The 15,201-nt window shown below is 40.6% G+C and overlaps 1 protein-coding gene across 3 annotated transcripts in view; it reads left to right on the top strand.

The window, feature by feature from the left end:
• The first annotated feature begins 607 nt into the window (after positions 1 to 607).
• The window catches only part of PIKFYVE (phosphoinositide kinase, FYVE-type zinc finger containing), a 77,456-nt gene continuing 62,862 nt past the window's right edge, over positions 608 to 15,201 (top strand). For 2 of the 3 annotated variants that reach the window (XM_082657670.1, XM_082657668.1), the window contains exons 1-6: positions 608 to 729; positions 4,188 to 4,368; positions 6,148 to 6,297; positions 6,548 to 6,583; positions 9,294 to 9,412; positions 10,289 to 10,460. In XM_082657670.1, coding sequence (XP_082513796.1) covers positions 4,197 to 4,368; positions 6,148 to 6,297; positions 6,548 to 6,583; positions 9,294 to 9,412; positions 10,289 to 10,460 — 649 coding nt within the window. In that variant the 5' untranslated portion in view covers positions 608 to 729; positions 4,188 to 4,196. The remainder of the gene's footprint in view (positions 730 to 4,187; positions 4,369 to 6,147; positions 6,298 to 6,547; positions 6,584 to 9,293; positions 9,413 to 10,288; positions 10,461 to 15,201) is intronic. The other variant, XM_082657669.1, reaches the window with a different exon arrangement.

Raw genomic sequence — 15,201 nt, 5'->3', positions numbered from 1 at the left:
CACTTATTCCGGATTAGACATTGTGCCAAATGTCTACAAACATTTACGTACAATGTTTTACTTAATCTTCAAAAAACTATCTGTGAAGGGTACTATCATTAGCTCCGTTTTACAGATTAGAGGCCTGGAGCCTAAAGAAATTGGTAATTTAAGGTAACTTGGCTAGTTATTGGCGTAGTCACCCAAGTCTGATAACAATATTCGCTTTAGGCACAAGTGTTATGCAAGTGAGTATCAGTCCGTAAGAACGCTGAGCGCGGTAACATATTATTAGTGCCCATATCATCGGACACATACGGTAACCGCAGTCCAGCCCTCACCCATCCGGTGACCCCCGCACACTTGACGCTCACGCGCGCAGTCGCCGTGGCTTCCTCTAGGAAGGCTGAGGCGGCCTAATCTCGGTCAAGGTGTTGAGCACGACTCTATCTGGGTTGGACTCCTTCTGCCTGAGCGTCTGATCCGAACGTCGTGCGGGCGGAGCAGGGAGGGCGGAGCCGGCGCCCGGGAGAGTTACGGATTGGAGGGGAGGAGGAACAGAGGGCGGAGCCTGGGGGGTGCGGACGAGAGAAGCCGCAGCAACCATGTAAGCAGCTTTGCTTCCTGCCGCAACCGCCGGTTGCGTGAGAATCGCGGCGCTGGGCTCTAAAGCTTCCTTCCTGCGCTTGGGCCCGGTGAAGCGGGGGCTGGGGTGGAGGGTGGCCGGCGGGGCCGCGGCGGGAGGCGCAGGTAAGGGAGGGGGCTGGCGCGCGGCCGGCTGGGCCTGAGAGTGGGGAAGAAGGCGGGTTTAGGAAGGTCTGGGGCCGGAGCGGAGGGGAAGTCTGAAGTGAAGGCGAGAGCTGGGGCTCCGCAACCGCGGCTGCGGCCGAGGCTGGGCAAGGAAGGGCAGAGAACCTGTGCCCGCATTCAGGCGGCTCCCTTGATTCCCCGGCTGCCCCTTGTCTGGCGAGTGGGGAAGGGAGCCGGGTGGGGCTGTTCTGGAAGAGGTTTCCTTGGAAGCATTTGAAGTTCTCTTGCTCCTCTCGTCCCGTATACTTGAACTTATTTCGGAGGTGCATAGTCCAGTTCCTCCTCCCTCTGATGGTTAAGCTCCGAGCCTGTGTTTCAGAGGTGTATACATAGACGGGACAAGAAAGTTGCTCATCTACAGAAACGGTACCGGTAGTAGGGTTTATATACTTCCTTAAATGCTTGCCTCTTCTCTTTGAGGCTATTCCATTTGTACCTATGTTTAAGAGTCTCTTGAGAAGACTTGATTTCCCAGTTAGTATTTTCCCCTTGTTTAGAACGTTCCCAACAAAAGGATGAGAGTGGAATATTTTTAGGAATTAGGGGTCTTATGTTCTATGTAGAAGTCACTGTTAAGGCATTCAAGAAATATGAGAAATGCTGGAATTCTGTTTTAGTCAAGTTATTCCTGTTTATCTGGTGTATTTATTATATTATTCCGTACTGATTCAGTGCATCCTTGACAGTAGAGGTGGTCTCTTGGTATATTGTAGTGTCTTATTTCTGATTTATTTGAATCTTGTTTTTTGGCACTCCCACTATCAGGATTATTACAAAAAAGTTCTTAGTTTCTTTCCGTTAGATTCGAGTTTGTGACAGAGAAGGGCAGATTAAGTTTCTTTTGCAGAGCAAGACTACTTTCCTGTGTCCTCCCTTTTTCTTCTTTCTGGGAAGAATAATATGGATCATATGGTTTTCCTTTAGAAAATCTCCATCTGTTGGTACGTTGATCAAAAATTGAACAAAAAAAGTCTTTGTAGATGGAAACTAACATTTCTACTATTCAGCTGTCCTGCATTGTTAGATATATTTTGAGTATTAAAAAAAAAACACTGTACTTAGAAATGACTGAACTGATACTTGCATTTTTCTGTTTGCTAAAATTTTGATTTGGCTGGTAGAGCAGGATTATTTTCTAAATTTCAGTTCCTGACAAGACTTTTGATAGTGCTGAGGGGGTCTGCATATACTAGTCACATTCAAGTGAGAAGAGGCAGAGTGCTGGTGATATATGAGAGGTCTTTGAATGAGTAAGTGAATGCTTCTAATTACCTCTCAGATAGGAAAGAATCCTAGTTTATATCACAGACAGTTAGTTATTAAGCTACCACAGAATAAGAGTTGTAAGATAGTTTCTTCAGGGTCCTGGTATTATTATGTAGTTATTAATATTAACTGTGTGATTGTATTGTTTTAGAAACTACACTGGTGAGTGTTTTTTTGGTAATTTTTATCCTCACATCTTCAAAACCTAATAAAAGTTTCTACATGGGTGACCCTTAGGTGTGATGCTAAGACTCTTTAGGAAGGTTGCTAACTCTCCTCATTTTACTTGCGTCAAAGTATTATGTAGGATGTTCTCTGAGGCCTTCAGGTTGTTACTGCTATCACATTATTCTTTCTCTCCAGGACCCTCTTTTTTTTTTTTTCCTCTTTTTACCTTTTTGAATTTACACTTGATCAATCACCAGCTGATTTCCCAGTCCTTTATGCTGGTATATGGGTTGTCAAGACACTTTAGAAGGACGTGTCCTTTCCCTCTTTCCTTCTTCCTCTTCTCCCCTCCCTTCCTCCTCTTCTTCCTCTGCCCCTTCCTCCTCTTCCTCTTTTTCTTCCCCCTCCCTCCATTCCAATAAACATTTGTTGCCGAAATTCTCCTCATCAGTGGTTTTATTTTTGCTTTGTTTAATTAATAATCAATTAACGTTTTAATTTGGCAGTGTCCTGAGTAGTTAGAATTCAGGTAGACCAGAATTGAAAGTCTGGGAAGAGCTACAAGATAATTTTGCTCTAAAGACTAATTCTGTGCCTCTTACGGGCAAGCACTTTGCTAAAAGTGCTTCACATATACTGTCCCACTTAATCACACTAAGACTCAGTTTCCACTATGTAAAATGAAGATGGTAATACATATCTCACAGGGCTCTTACCCAAATTTACTCAGCGAAGATATTTCAGAGTCAGAATTTGAAACCAAGAGTGTCTGCCTTCAAAACCGATGCAAACTCGAAATATCTCTTTAATTAAAAGAAGAAATAATTAAATAAAATGCTGCCCGCAGGAATAAATAAAGAGTAATTCTGGGGTAAAACTTGACATCTAGTTACAGCTCTACCACTGACTAGCTACGTGACCCTCGAGAAAGTTGTTTTGGGTTCAGTGTACATTGGTTGCTTCAGAGGTAAAATGTAGTAATAAGCCCAGCTCTGTATCTTTCAGGCTTTTAGAAAAATGAAATGAGATGGTAGATAGGATTTTGAAAGTGAAAAAAGCATTTTGTAAGAGTGTAGTGTCCTCCTTGTAAATATAAATTAGATTACAAGCTATAGCATTTTAATGAGTTATGCATAATTCATCGTCTTCTCTTTGAAGTATTAATATGGCAGAAAATAGACATCAGTGCTTTTCTGTTACCTGCATCTGATGATGTGGTTAGCTTTAAAGCTTTGGTTGAATTATAATTTTTGGTTATTAAAAAAAAAAGCCCGTTAAGATCTTCATTTTAATGCCTATATGAATTGAGGCTTAAAAGGAGAAAACCCAGGCTCCTGTGCCTAGGAAGACATATGATGGGGATCAGTCAGCTTGTGGATTTGGATAGTTCTTATAGGTGATGAGGCATAGTTTGAGGTAACTTTTGAGGTTATATAGAAATGTCGTTAAGGGATGACTATTTCGTTTCCTGTTCTTGGAAATATTCGTTTTTTATATTTTTTTGAAAGAAAACATTGAAATAAGTAAAATAAAACTTTGAGGAATTTGTATGCTTGTGTAAAACCAGTTTTCCCCTTTAAAAAGCTATTTTTTCAAAAAAGTCTTAAAATGAAAACTATGTAAATCATGTGAAAATCCTCTTTTTTCCTTTTTGCCTGCTCACATTTATGCCTTACCTTCAAATTTTTAATAATTTTGGTATTTTTCTGTATTTGAATAGTAATTTTGAAAATGAGATTGACTATATGTTCCTAGTTTTAGATAACTGAGACTCTTCCTTATGATCTAGACTTCAGTGTTTTCAAGTCTTAATTTGGAGTGTATGCTGAGCTAGATTTATTTACTCTTTGGTTTGTTTAGGTCTGAATTTTTGAAGTCAGATTTCTAGATATTTGGATGCTGTTTGGAATCAACCTTCGGGCTTCCTGAGGAACTTACTTTTGCTTATTTCTTTTGTTTATTAGACTCATGAAATGGCCACAGATGATAAGACGTCCCCTACATTGGACTCTGCTGATGATTTGCCTCGATCTCCTACTAGTCCTTCTCACCTCACACACTTTAAACCTTTGACTCCTGATCAGGACGAACCTCCTTTTAAATCCGCGTATAGTTCTTTTGTAAATCTCTTTCGATTTAACAAAGGTAAGACTTATTCTTAAAGATCAGAGACCCTACCATCTTGATTCTCTGAAATTCTCTTGTTCAACTTTCATGCTGTGTCTTTGCAAGAAAGTGAAATATTAACAAGGAGGTAGCTTTATAATCATAGGTCACTGGAGTTAACTGCATAAGAAGAGAAAGCTAGAATTTTCACTTTAATCTTATTAATTATTGGCAACTGAAGATCAGAATTGAAAACTAAATATTACACGGAGGTCTCTTTTTAAAGAGAAGTTAGCATTCTTTTTCTTTTCCTTTCTTAATATATCTCAGTTTTCTTAAGTTCATAGAATGGACTTTTCTCTTTTAGGGGTTAATAGCCAAAAAATTTTTATTTTTTGCAGTATGTGGACCTCTCATTGTTGTGGCCTCTCCCGTTGAGGAGCACAGGCTCCGGACACGCAGGCTTAGCAGCCATGGCTCATGGGCCCAGCCACTCCGCGGCATGTGGGATCTTCCCGGACTGGGGCACAAACCCGTGTCCCCTGCATCTACAGGCGGACTCTCAACCACCGCACCACCAGGGAAGCCCCCAAAAGATTTTAATTAAAGCAATGAAACTAAAGGACCAGCACATGGGAGGAAGGGTTCATATTTTTCAAAAATTGAAAGCTGTCAGCAGGCTTGTTGTTGACCTGTTAAGGTATACATTTAATGACACCAAATGAAAAGATATTTTTAAAATGAGCTCTTTTTAAGTAATATATTTTTTACTTGTTAGAAGAATTAAAAAAAAACATGGCCTACATCTTTTGCTTTATATTTAGCTGTATTGTTTGAAATGTGTTAGAAAGTAATCCCTCTAGTTGTAACGGATTTGGGGGTTAATAGTTTAATTAACTCAGTAGAAATTTTAATAGTATTAACTGACTTTTATTAACAGTCATGTTGAAAGCTCTGTAAAACCTGTTAGTCCATTTTGAAGACAATAATCTTTTTTTTTTTAAAGAAACCACAACAATCTTATTCTTTAGAATAGTTTTGGATTTATGGAAAAATTAGGAAAATAATACAGGAAGTTTTTATATACCCTTACACCCAGTTTCCTGTGTTATTAACATCTTACATTGGTAGAGTACATTTATTACAATTAATGAACTATTATTGATTCATTATTAGTAACTGAAGTAAGTATTTTATTCATATTTCTTCAGTTTTTACCTAATGTCCTTTTTCTGTTCCAGGATCCTGTCTAGGATACGTTACATTTAGCCATTAAATGACAGTAGTTTTTTTATTTAGCATATGTTTATTGAGCACCTACTATCCACTGGGCACTATTTTAATAGTACAAGGAATCTATCCCATAAATAAAGCAGAACAACAAAAAAATCACTGCCTTTGTGTAGAGCTTGCATTCTGTTTCCTTAAATATGCTCAAGAAATTTCTCATGAAAAGTAAAACAGGGACTTCCCTGGTGGTCCAGTGGTTAAGACTCTGTGATCCCAGTGCAGGGGGCCTGGGTTTGATTCCTGGTTAGGGAACTAGATCCCACATGCTGCAACTAAGACCTAGCTCAGCCAAATAAATATTTAAAAAAAAAAAAAGTGAAACAAACTGAAGGTCACATATACCAAGGATGTAATTTTGCCACCTTCTTTGAATTTCTCTCTCTTTTTTCTTTAAGAAAACCCTAATGTTTACTTAGGCATGTAATATAAGTACACATTCTTTCCTAAAAACTTCTCATCTATTTCCTTCTCTTTGCTGGACTCTGAGTCTTAGTTTTTCCAATAATTCCAAGCTTTTGTTTGCTGCAGAGAGAGGAGAAGGGGGTCAGGGAGAGCAACCATCTCTGAGTGGAAGTTGGACCAGCCCCCAGCTCCCTTCAAGGACACAATCTGTGAGATCACCTACACCTTATAAAAAACAGCTTAATGAGGAGCTCCAGCGGCGATCTTCAGTGTTAGGTATGACACTGTTCTCATTTCATTCCTCTCTGTGTATTAGACTTTTCCCATAGTCATTGTGTTTTGCAGGTTGTTTATTGACTTAACTTTTTTTCTATTTGGAATAGTCAGGTACTCTTGAGAATTAATGAAACTGTTACCTGGATAACTGTTGGTACCTAAACAAGCGTTCTTAAACATTTCATTAAACTTTAGACAAGGCAGAGCTTTCTTTGACTGTTTTTTGATTAATTACTTGCTTGGGTTTCAGCAGAGGACAGTTTGCGACACCCCCAGGAGAACACAGGTTAGTTTCAGCTTTGTGACTGACTGCTGCATCTGTTCTTGGGGTGGCCAGTGTAATGTGATGTGCATGCCTCTGGCTGCAGAAGTCTCTCAGTTCCATTAGCGGGCTGCCACTTGCTCTTGGCCTTCTGTCCTTGTCGGGGTGCAAGCTGTCATTGTGGCTGGATAAGCTGAGCTCCTCTTGCCTGTTTGTTCTCCATCCTGGTCTGCTACGTGGTCATGTCCTTCATTTTCATGCTGTAGTGGGATCAGCCTGAATCCACAGACTAGATAAAGTGAGTTGTTTTATGTTTTATTTCTGTTAGATTATTAAACTCAGTGCAGTGGTTTGCCCAACTCAAGGTGACAGGAGAAAGGCAATGAGAGGGGGCATAAGAGAGGGAAAAGGATGTAGCATTGGAAATCAGGTGTCCGTGAATGTCAGATCCTGCCTTGTCTGGCCAGTCTTCCCCATGAGGTCTTCGAGTGAAAAGTAGGCGGGCACAGGTAATGGTTGTTGGCAGAAGGATATTTTATTGCTAGTTGAGACTTGGCTCAGAACCTTCTTCTGGTGGGTCAGAGGAGAAGGAGAAACGAAGCAGAAGAAGAGTTTCACCCTAAGGACTGGAGCGGAGCTGGCTGTATCACCTCTGTAGGTTTCCCAGGGCAAAGGGACTCAGCCTGCGTCATATCAGCTGTTTGGAAGGAAGAATCAGAAGGTAGGAAGAGAGAAATGAGCTCTTTACTCCAAATGGATGGAAGGAAGAGACCATCCCCACTTTTAACCTTAAACTCTCCTTAGCTCTTGAACCTGGCCCGTGGCAACACTCCTATTTTTGTTAAGGGAGCTCTTTTGACTAAATCCTATACTGAGTCAAGCATAGGATTTATTTGTTTATAAAATTGAGGAGTTGGACTAGAGTCTAATCATTTAGCGGTTAGAAACTGACAGCCTACCAAACCTTGGCTTGATGTTTTGATAAACTTTAATTTAAATATCACTAGGTGGAGCTTGTAATGTCTAGTTTGCTGCAATCCCCACCATTCCTTACTATCTTTTATCAAGTCCACTTGATTCTTTGATTTTGCCTTAGCTTCTAGAGGCATTTGAGTTTCACAAGCCTGGGACTGTTTTACCAATCTTTTCCTACTAAAAGGCTGTGATTCCACAGTCTACTAGCTCTGTGACCTTGGGAAGTTATTTAATTTTCTAATATTCATTTTACAAGAGAAGCAACTAAGATGATTTGCTTGAGGGCAGAGTGCTAGACCAGACTTTCTCTCATGCTTCTTTCATCTTCATCCATGATGAAACCATCATCTGTTGGTTCCAGGAACAGTCTTGCTCCTGCTTTTTCTGTGGATGATGCTGTTTTTACTTTCTCATACTCCTAAGTGGCTAAATGCAAGGGGCTTCACAACTAATCGTTGCCTGTGCATGGGAGCACAGCCTTACTGTTCTAACAGCTTCATCTGTCTCCTTTTTCAATTCGTAAATCATGGAGAGTTGGTTTATCACAGAGACTCAAGAACAATTTGCTCATTCTAATACACATACATTTTTATTCTAGTAATAACACATGAGGTATCTGCTGAAATTAAAATATTATTTATAAAAATAAAGTTTTCTAACATAGGTGCTGTTTAGATAATTATTTCCGTAATTAATATCTTGGAAAATTCTTCGTCAATTTATACCAACTTCACATTTTTTTGTAATCTTTTCTTTCCCACTCAACCAAAACAAAGAACACCTAAATCTAATCTAGCAAACAAGTGAGTTTGGGAAGGATATAGAGAGAGCTGTTTTCCATCTTGCTTTACCGTAGGTTATTAGGGTAATGAGTTTAAGCTAATAAGGATGTTCATCCTTTTTGTCGAGCCACCTCTACTTCATCCTTAGGTTTAATAACTGCTGGAACCAGGAATAGGTAGAAACTTCAGTTGTAATCTTGCTCTAAAATAAGGAAATGATACATGACAGCTTTGGTGGACACAAAGCTGGAACATGGGTGTGTTTTATTATTGACAGGACTGGCTTCAGTATTGCTGTTTCAAGAGCAAGTGATCCCGTCTAGTTTGGAACTGTAGGAGTAGGGAGGTGGCAGGGGAGGGTTGCATTGGGGTTCTAGCAATTCTTTGGGGAAGAGAAGTCTGCTTGGACATCGGTGAAGGGAAGTTTGTGGATAAATTACCATCCTGGATGTTCTGAAGTCTGTCAGACTCTGTGGGGTTGGCTATTAAATTTCTTTCTGATGATCTACTCCACGAGCCTTTGGGTTTGTGGTCTGCAGACTGAACTGAACTGTTCAACCCTGTCGCTGACCTGTTTGACTGTAGAGACTGGGCTAGGTAACACGCAAGCATTGCTTTTCCTTCTGTTAAATTTCTCGCAGGAATTTCTAGCAGAACCGAAGGGCCCAAGAAATCATTAATGAATTTTGGGCCATGTTAAGTGATGCTCCCATCCAGGCCTTAAAATCATCAGTGGTCACAGACAGTGTTTGTCTCAGGTAGCCCTCATTTGCTTGTGAAGCAGTGTTTCACATGGTAATAAGAAACACTTTCAACAGCCTCTTACCCTTATAAAGGCTAGTTTTAACTCTCAGTCTGTGTCACTGGCTGGGAGAATGTAAGTACTGATATATGCTAAAAATAAGAGGAACTTTGCATTGATACTAGAGACTATTAAGGTAGTGTTTTTTGTTTTTTGTTTTGTAAATCTGACTCAGATACCAGAAGGAAGGCAGAACCTGCCTTTGGAGGTCATGACCCTCGTACAGCTGTTCAGCTCCGAAGCCTCAGCACAGTATTAAAACGCCTCAAGGAAATCATGGAGGGGAAGAGCCAGGTACTATCTAGAGGCTTTAGAAGATTACTTATTAAGCACTTACCTGGGGACCATGTGGTACTCACTAAAAATGGTACAATGCCACTTGAAAGAAAGTTCAGTTAATACTAACTTCACCTGTGGACACCATATTTTTTACTCATAAGTTCCTAATTTTAGTTTATCAATTTTTTTCATTTTATGGATTGTGCTTTTTGTGTTCTGTTTAAGAAATGTTTTTCTAGCCCGGGGTAGTAAATATTCTCCCATGGTTTCTTTAAGAAGCTTTATTATTTGTGTGAAGTATATGGATAAAGATTCACTTTTTTCCCCATGGATGTCCAGTTGGACCCAGTATCATTTTTTAAATTTTTAAAATTTATTTATTTATTTATTTATTGGCTATGCCACATGGCATGCGGGTTCTTAGTTCCTGGACCACGGATCGAACCCGTGCCCCCTGCAGCGGAAGCTCAGAGTCTTAACCACTGTACCACTGGGGAAATCCCAGCACCATTTTTTTTTAAAGACAACCCTTCACTGACTGCATTACAGATCTTGTCAGAAATCCATTTATATGTGTGAGGGTGAGTCCATATATGTCCAGGGCTCTCCTTTTTCTTCCACAGCTCCGTTTTTTCCTCCCACTAATACTCTGTCTAAAATTACTGTAGCTTTGGAATAAATCTTAATGGCTGACATTATACGTCCTTCAGTTTATTCTGCTTCAAGATTGTCTTGGTCATTTTGACCTTTTGCGTTCCCATATAAATTTTAGAAATAGCTTGTTAATTTCTGCAAAAGAAATTTTCTAGGATTTTGATTAGCATTGCATTTGCCATTGCATTTTAATAATCAATAGTTTCAAGAAGTCTTCACACATTTTTATTGTTACAGGATAGTGACCTGAAGCAATATTGGATGCCAGATAGCCAGTGTAAAGAGTGCTATGACTGTAATGAGAAATTTACCACTTTTAGACGCAGACACCACTGCCGACTGTGTGGGCAGATTTTCTGCAGTCGTTGCTGCAATCAAGAAATCCCTGGAAAATTTATGGGTTATACAGGTAAATGGGCTGTATTGACACGTTTACAATTTTTAAAGATCATAACAATAAGATAGTTATAATACAGGACCCATGTTAAGTCATTTTTTAATTTTGGACATCATGTGTGAATTATGGGGTGCACAAACATGAGGGAGACATGGCTTTGTTTTTAAGGACCTTATAGTCAAATAATAAAGTAGATGGGGATATTCATAAATAACATGAGTAAAAGACAGTGTATCATAGATTCTACCAAAAAACCATGGGACCGTTAATGTTTTTTTGTTGTTTTTTTCTTTAAATTTTTTAAAAAATAAATTTATTTATTTATTTATTTTTGGCTATGTTGGGTTTTCGTTGCTGTGCGCGGGCTTTCTCTAGTTGCAGTGAGTGGGGGCTACTGTTTGTTGCGGTGCACAGGCTTCTCATTGTCGTGGCTTCTCTTATTGTGGAGCACAGGCTCTTGGCGTGCAGGCTTCAGTAGTTGTGGCACGTGGGCTCAGTAGTTGTGGCTCGTGGGCTCTAGAGCGCAAGCTCAGTAGTTGTGACGCATGGGCTTAGTTGCTCCGCAGCATGTGGGATCTTCCCGGGCCAGGGCTCGAACCCGTGTCCTCTGCATTGACAGGCAGATTCTTAACCACTGCACCACCAGGTAAGCCCCGTTAATGTTTATTAGACAAGTTGGTTGGAGTGATCACTAATTTATATTATTATGAGAGTTTTTTTTTTTTTTTGCGGTACACGGGCCTCTCACTGCTGTGGCCTCTCCCGTTGCGGAGCACAGGCTCCGGACCCGCAGGCTCAGTGGCCATGGCTCACGGGCCCAGCCGCTCCACGGCATGTGGGATCTTCCCAGACTGGGGCACGAACCCATGTCGCCTGCATTGGCAGGCGGACTCTCAACCACTGTGCCACCAGGGAAACCCTATGAGAGTTTTTATTTTACAAAATACAGATATCCCTTGAGTTATATGACAGTGTGCTTTAGCAAATTGCATTTACTCATATTCTTCCCTAAATTTTAGTAATACAGAGATTTAAAATTATTTGTTGAAGCAGAAAAAAACTAAATGGTGTGTGTAGTGATTAGGGAGTGGAAGTGGAAGGTGGGCAGAAGTTACCAAAAAGAGAACACTTCTGTTTTGTTAAAGTATGTGTGTGTGTGTGTGTGTGTGTGTGTGTGTGTGTGTATGTATAATTTAAAAAAAATTTTTATTTATTTATGTTGGCTGCACCAGGTCTTTAGTTGCAGCATGTGGGAATCTTTTAGTTGCGGCATGTGGGATCTTTAGCTGTGGCATGTGAACTCTTAGTTGCAGCACGTGGAATCTAGCTCCCTGACCAGGGATTGAACCCAGGCCCCCTGCATTGGGAGCACGGAGTCTTAGCCACTGAACTACCAGGGAAGTCTGAGAACACTGTTAGTATCTCTCTCATGTTATTTTTATTATCATGTAGATCTTCCTTTTGGCCTTACTCACTTTAAAAAAAAAGATTTTTTTTTTAACCTAAACTGCTTCAGAGTTCAGACCCCAGTTATCTTTCATCCAGATTATGGCTGCAGCTTTTAAAAGATTTTTTTACCTTTAGTTTTTCCCTATCTCAAATTCATTTTTCATACTCTAGTCAGTATCCTATTAAATGCTAATTTGATCATGTCAAATTCCCATGCATAAAACCCTTTCAGAGTTCTCATTACCTATAGGATAAAATCCTATCTTGTTAATATGGTTGGTGTATGGATTCCCTAGGGCTTTCTTAACAAAATACCACAAACTGAATGGGTTAGGACAAACAGAAGTTTGTTGTCTCACAGTTCTGGAGGCCAGAAGTACCATAATAGCCCTCATTCCACTGGTCAGGAACAAATGTAGGGATTTGTCATTTGCTGAGTATGTTTATTCCAGTTATATATTCTAGAACTGAGGGATAACCACAGATGGGTTCGGGGACTCACTGAACCCACTGTAAGATGGACCTAAGCTGGAACTCTGTTGATCACCTGACCTCTGTAAGCCCCTGCTCTGACTTAAAACCATAGTAACATTTTGTGCCTCTTGGAATTAGTGTTAATTCAGTGCCAAAGTCCAGTCATCTCCTAAAAGTTTGACTATTACCTTTTTCTCAATGCACTGTCACTCTGGTGAAAGGCTCTAGGTCCTTTGGGGAAGCCTTTTAGGAAGATAAACAGTATACATTTTTTGGCAGTGTAGTGGGGCCCTTCCTCAAGGTGACGCAGCCTCCCTTCATTCAAGGAATTCTGGGTCTGTAAATGGCTTAAGTCTGAGAATTGGTTGAGGGGTCATGACTCTTTTTGATTCAAGTTTGAGTTTTGTTCACTTGATCTAGAACTCTTTTTCTTATACAAATCCAGTAAGAGTTTAGAAGACTGCCCATTTACTTTTAGGAACACCATGATCAGATGTGTCATAGATCTCTGTATATGTTACACTATTCTGCTTACAGCTTTGTCTCTGATGTCTCTTCTGGTAACATGCCTACCTTGTCTTTGTCGATTAAATGCCACCACTCTGCCCCTGCCAACCTGGGATCCAGTGGTCCCCAGTGCATTTAGATTTCCCAGTTTAGCACCAGCAGTTCCCACTATAATGGGTGACTGCAAAGCTCTACAGGGATGCTGGGGCTCCCCTCACAAATTTTTTTTCTCATAGTCATGGTGAAAGGTATGTCCCCTGGATCCTCCTGGGGCAAGCGAGCAGATCTTACTTGGTAAATCTGCTCCTAACAGTCTCCCTAAGCTTTTGGATCCCTTCCTTTATAGCATTCCAGGGTAATTCTGGCATTTCAACTTCATTTAGTATAGGACACTTTTGGTCCATGTTTTAGCCGACCAACCAGTTAACCAGACTGTTAGAGCCCCTTTGAACACCTTGAGCTATAACATTAAATCCAGAATCTCTGCTTAGTGGGTCCATATCAATAGATCCAGTTTGATCTGACTTTATGTTCTTTCCAGTATTATTTTATACCCTTGGTAGCCATTCCCACACATATTCCCTGGATTTCTGTTTGTCTAAATTGGAAAAATCATGTAGTTCTTTTGGAGTATAGTGTACTTCCTCATGGGTCACACTTTATAACTCTCCTTTCAGGGGACCTGAGTCTTATTATAGGCCTAGAAGCAAAGAGGGTAGTGGGAGTGGGTCCTGAGGAGAATAAGCAGGGTCTTGCAAGGCAGCTAACTCATGGGAGGCCGTTGTGAACTTTTCAGGCAAAGCAGGGTTAATCTCAGACAGGGTGGAAAGGCTACTTCTACTCGCAAAGAAGACTAAGTAGAAGTTGGCAGTTCAGTGTTCCCAGCTTCCCCAAATATCCCCTTCCAGTTTTCAGGATTTCATTCCTTTCTAATCAATGCCCTAACTTTAATAGACACACCGTAAGGTTAAGTGATTCAGTGTGTGTTGTGGTTCAGTCACTTGCATGATGAGACTCTTGGTTTGATTTTCAGCAGTCTCAGTTCTGCAGCTGTGTATGGTTCTTTCAGGGAAGACATAGACACTTTGAGGTACATTGTACAGTTCTTGAGCTGGGAATTTGAATTCCTGATGTCATTCTTTTCCCTTTTTGTCCAGTGCAATTAGGAGCAGCTAATCTCATACTCATTAGTTTGACAAAAATGTTCTAAGATGTGCAGTACATGGTAAGTCAGGTCTTTGCCTCTTATAAGTATTTGATTAGGAGTATCCATAGGTGATACTTACGTGACTCTGTTGCCCCATCACACCGTGGACTATCAGCATTCTCTTTACCACTGGAAATAGAGTCCTTATTGCCTTTAAATCTAATTAGAGAACCAATTCCAGAAACCCAAAAACGAATTCAGAAAATTCAACCTTAAGATTTTGTTGCTCTAGAACTTCTCTTGGTACCAAAATTTGTATTAGGGTTCTCCAGAGAAACAGAACTAATAGGGTATTTACGCCCCTCCCCGCCACCCCCCCCAGCACACACACATTTATATAGAAAGAAAGATTTATTTTAAGGAACTGGCTCAAGTGATTAAGGGAGCTGGCAAGTCTGAAATTCTTAGGATAGGCCAGCGGGCTGGAAACTCAGGCAGAATTTCTGTCTTAAAGACTCGAGACAGGACTTCCCTGGTGGCGCAGTGGTTAAGAATCCTCTTGCCAGTTCAGGGGACACGGGTTCGATCCCTGGTCCGGGAAGGTCCCACATGCCATGGAGCAACTAAGCCCGTGCGCCACAACTACTGAGCCTGCGCGCCACAGCTACTGAAGCCCACGTGCCTAGAGCCCGTGCTCCGCAACAAGAGAAGCCACCGCAACGAGAAGCCCGTGCACCGCAACAAAGAGTAGCCCCTGCTCGCCACAACTAGAGAAAGCCCGTGCACAGCAACGAAGACCCAACGCAGCCAAAAATAAATAAATAAATAAGACTTGAGACAGAATTTTTTCCTTTTTTAAAGAATCCTCAGTCTTTGATCATAAGGCCTTCAAATGATTGGATGAGATCCATCCACATTATGGAGGGTAATCTGGTTAAAGTCAGCAGATGGTAAATATTAATCATGTCTTAAAAAAAAACCCTTCACAGTAACAACTAGACCATTGTTGGACCAAATAATCAGTCTTGCCAAGTTGACACATAAAATTAACCGTTGCAGATGGGACAATGAATTCTGGGCACAATTGTATATCCAGGCTGCGAATAAATACCTAGAATACCTAGGCACATAGAAACAGATCAATGAATGTTAAGTTATAGTGGTGTAGCAGTGCTA

Source organism: Grampus griseus, assembly GCF_964374135.1.
Source record: "Grampus griseus genome assembly, chromosome: 7".
NCBI classification, from domain to species: domain Eukaryota; kingdom Metazoa; phylum Chordata; class Mammalia; order Artiodactyla; family Delphinidae; genus Grampus; species Grampus griseus.
Note: the sequence above shows the minus strand (reverse complement) of the source record. Positions and strands in the feature narration are given on the sequence as shown.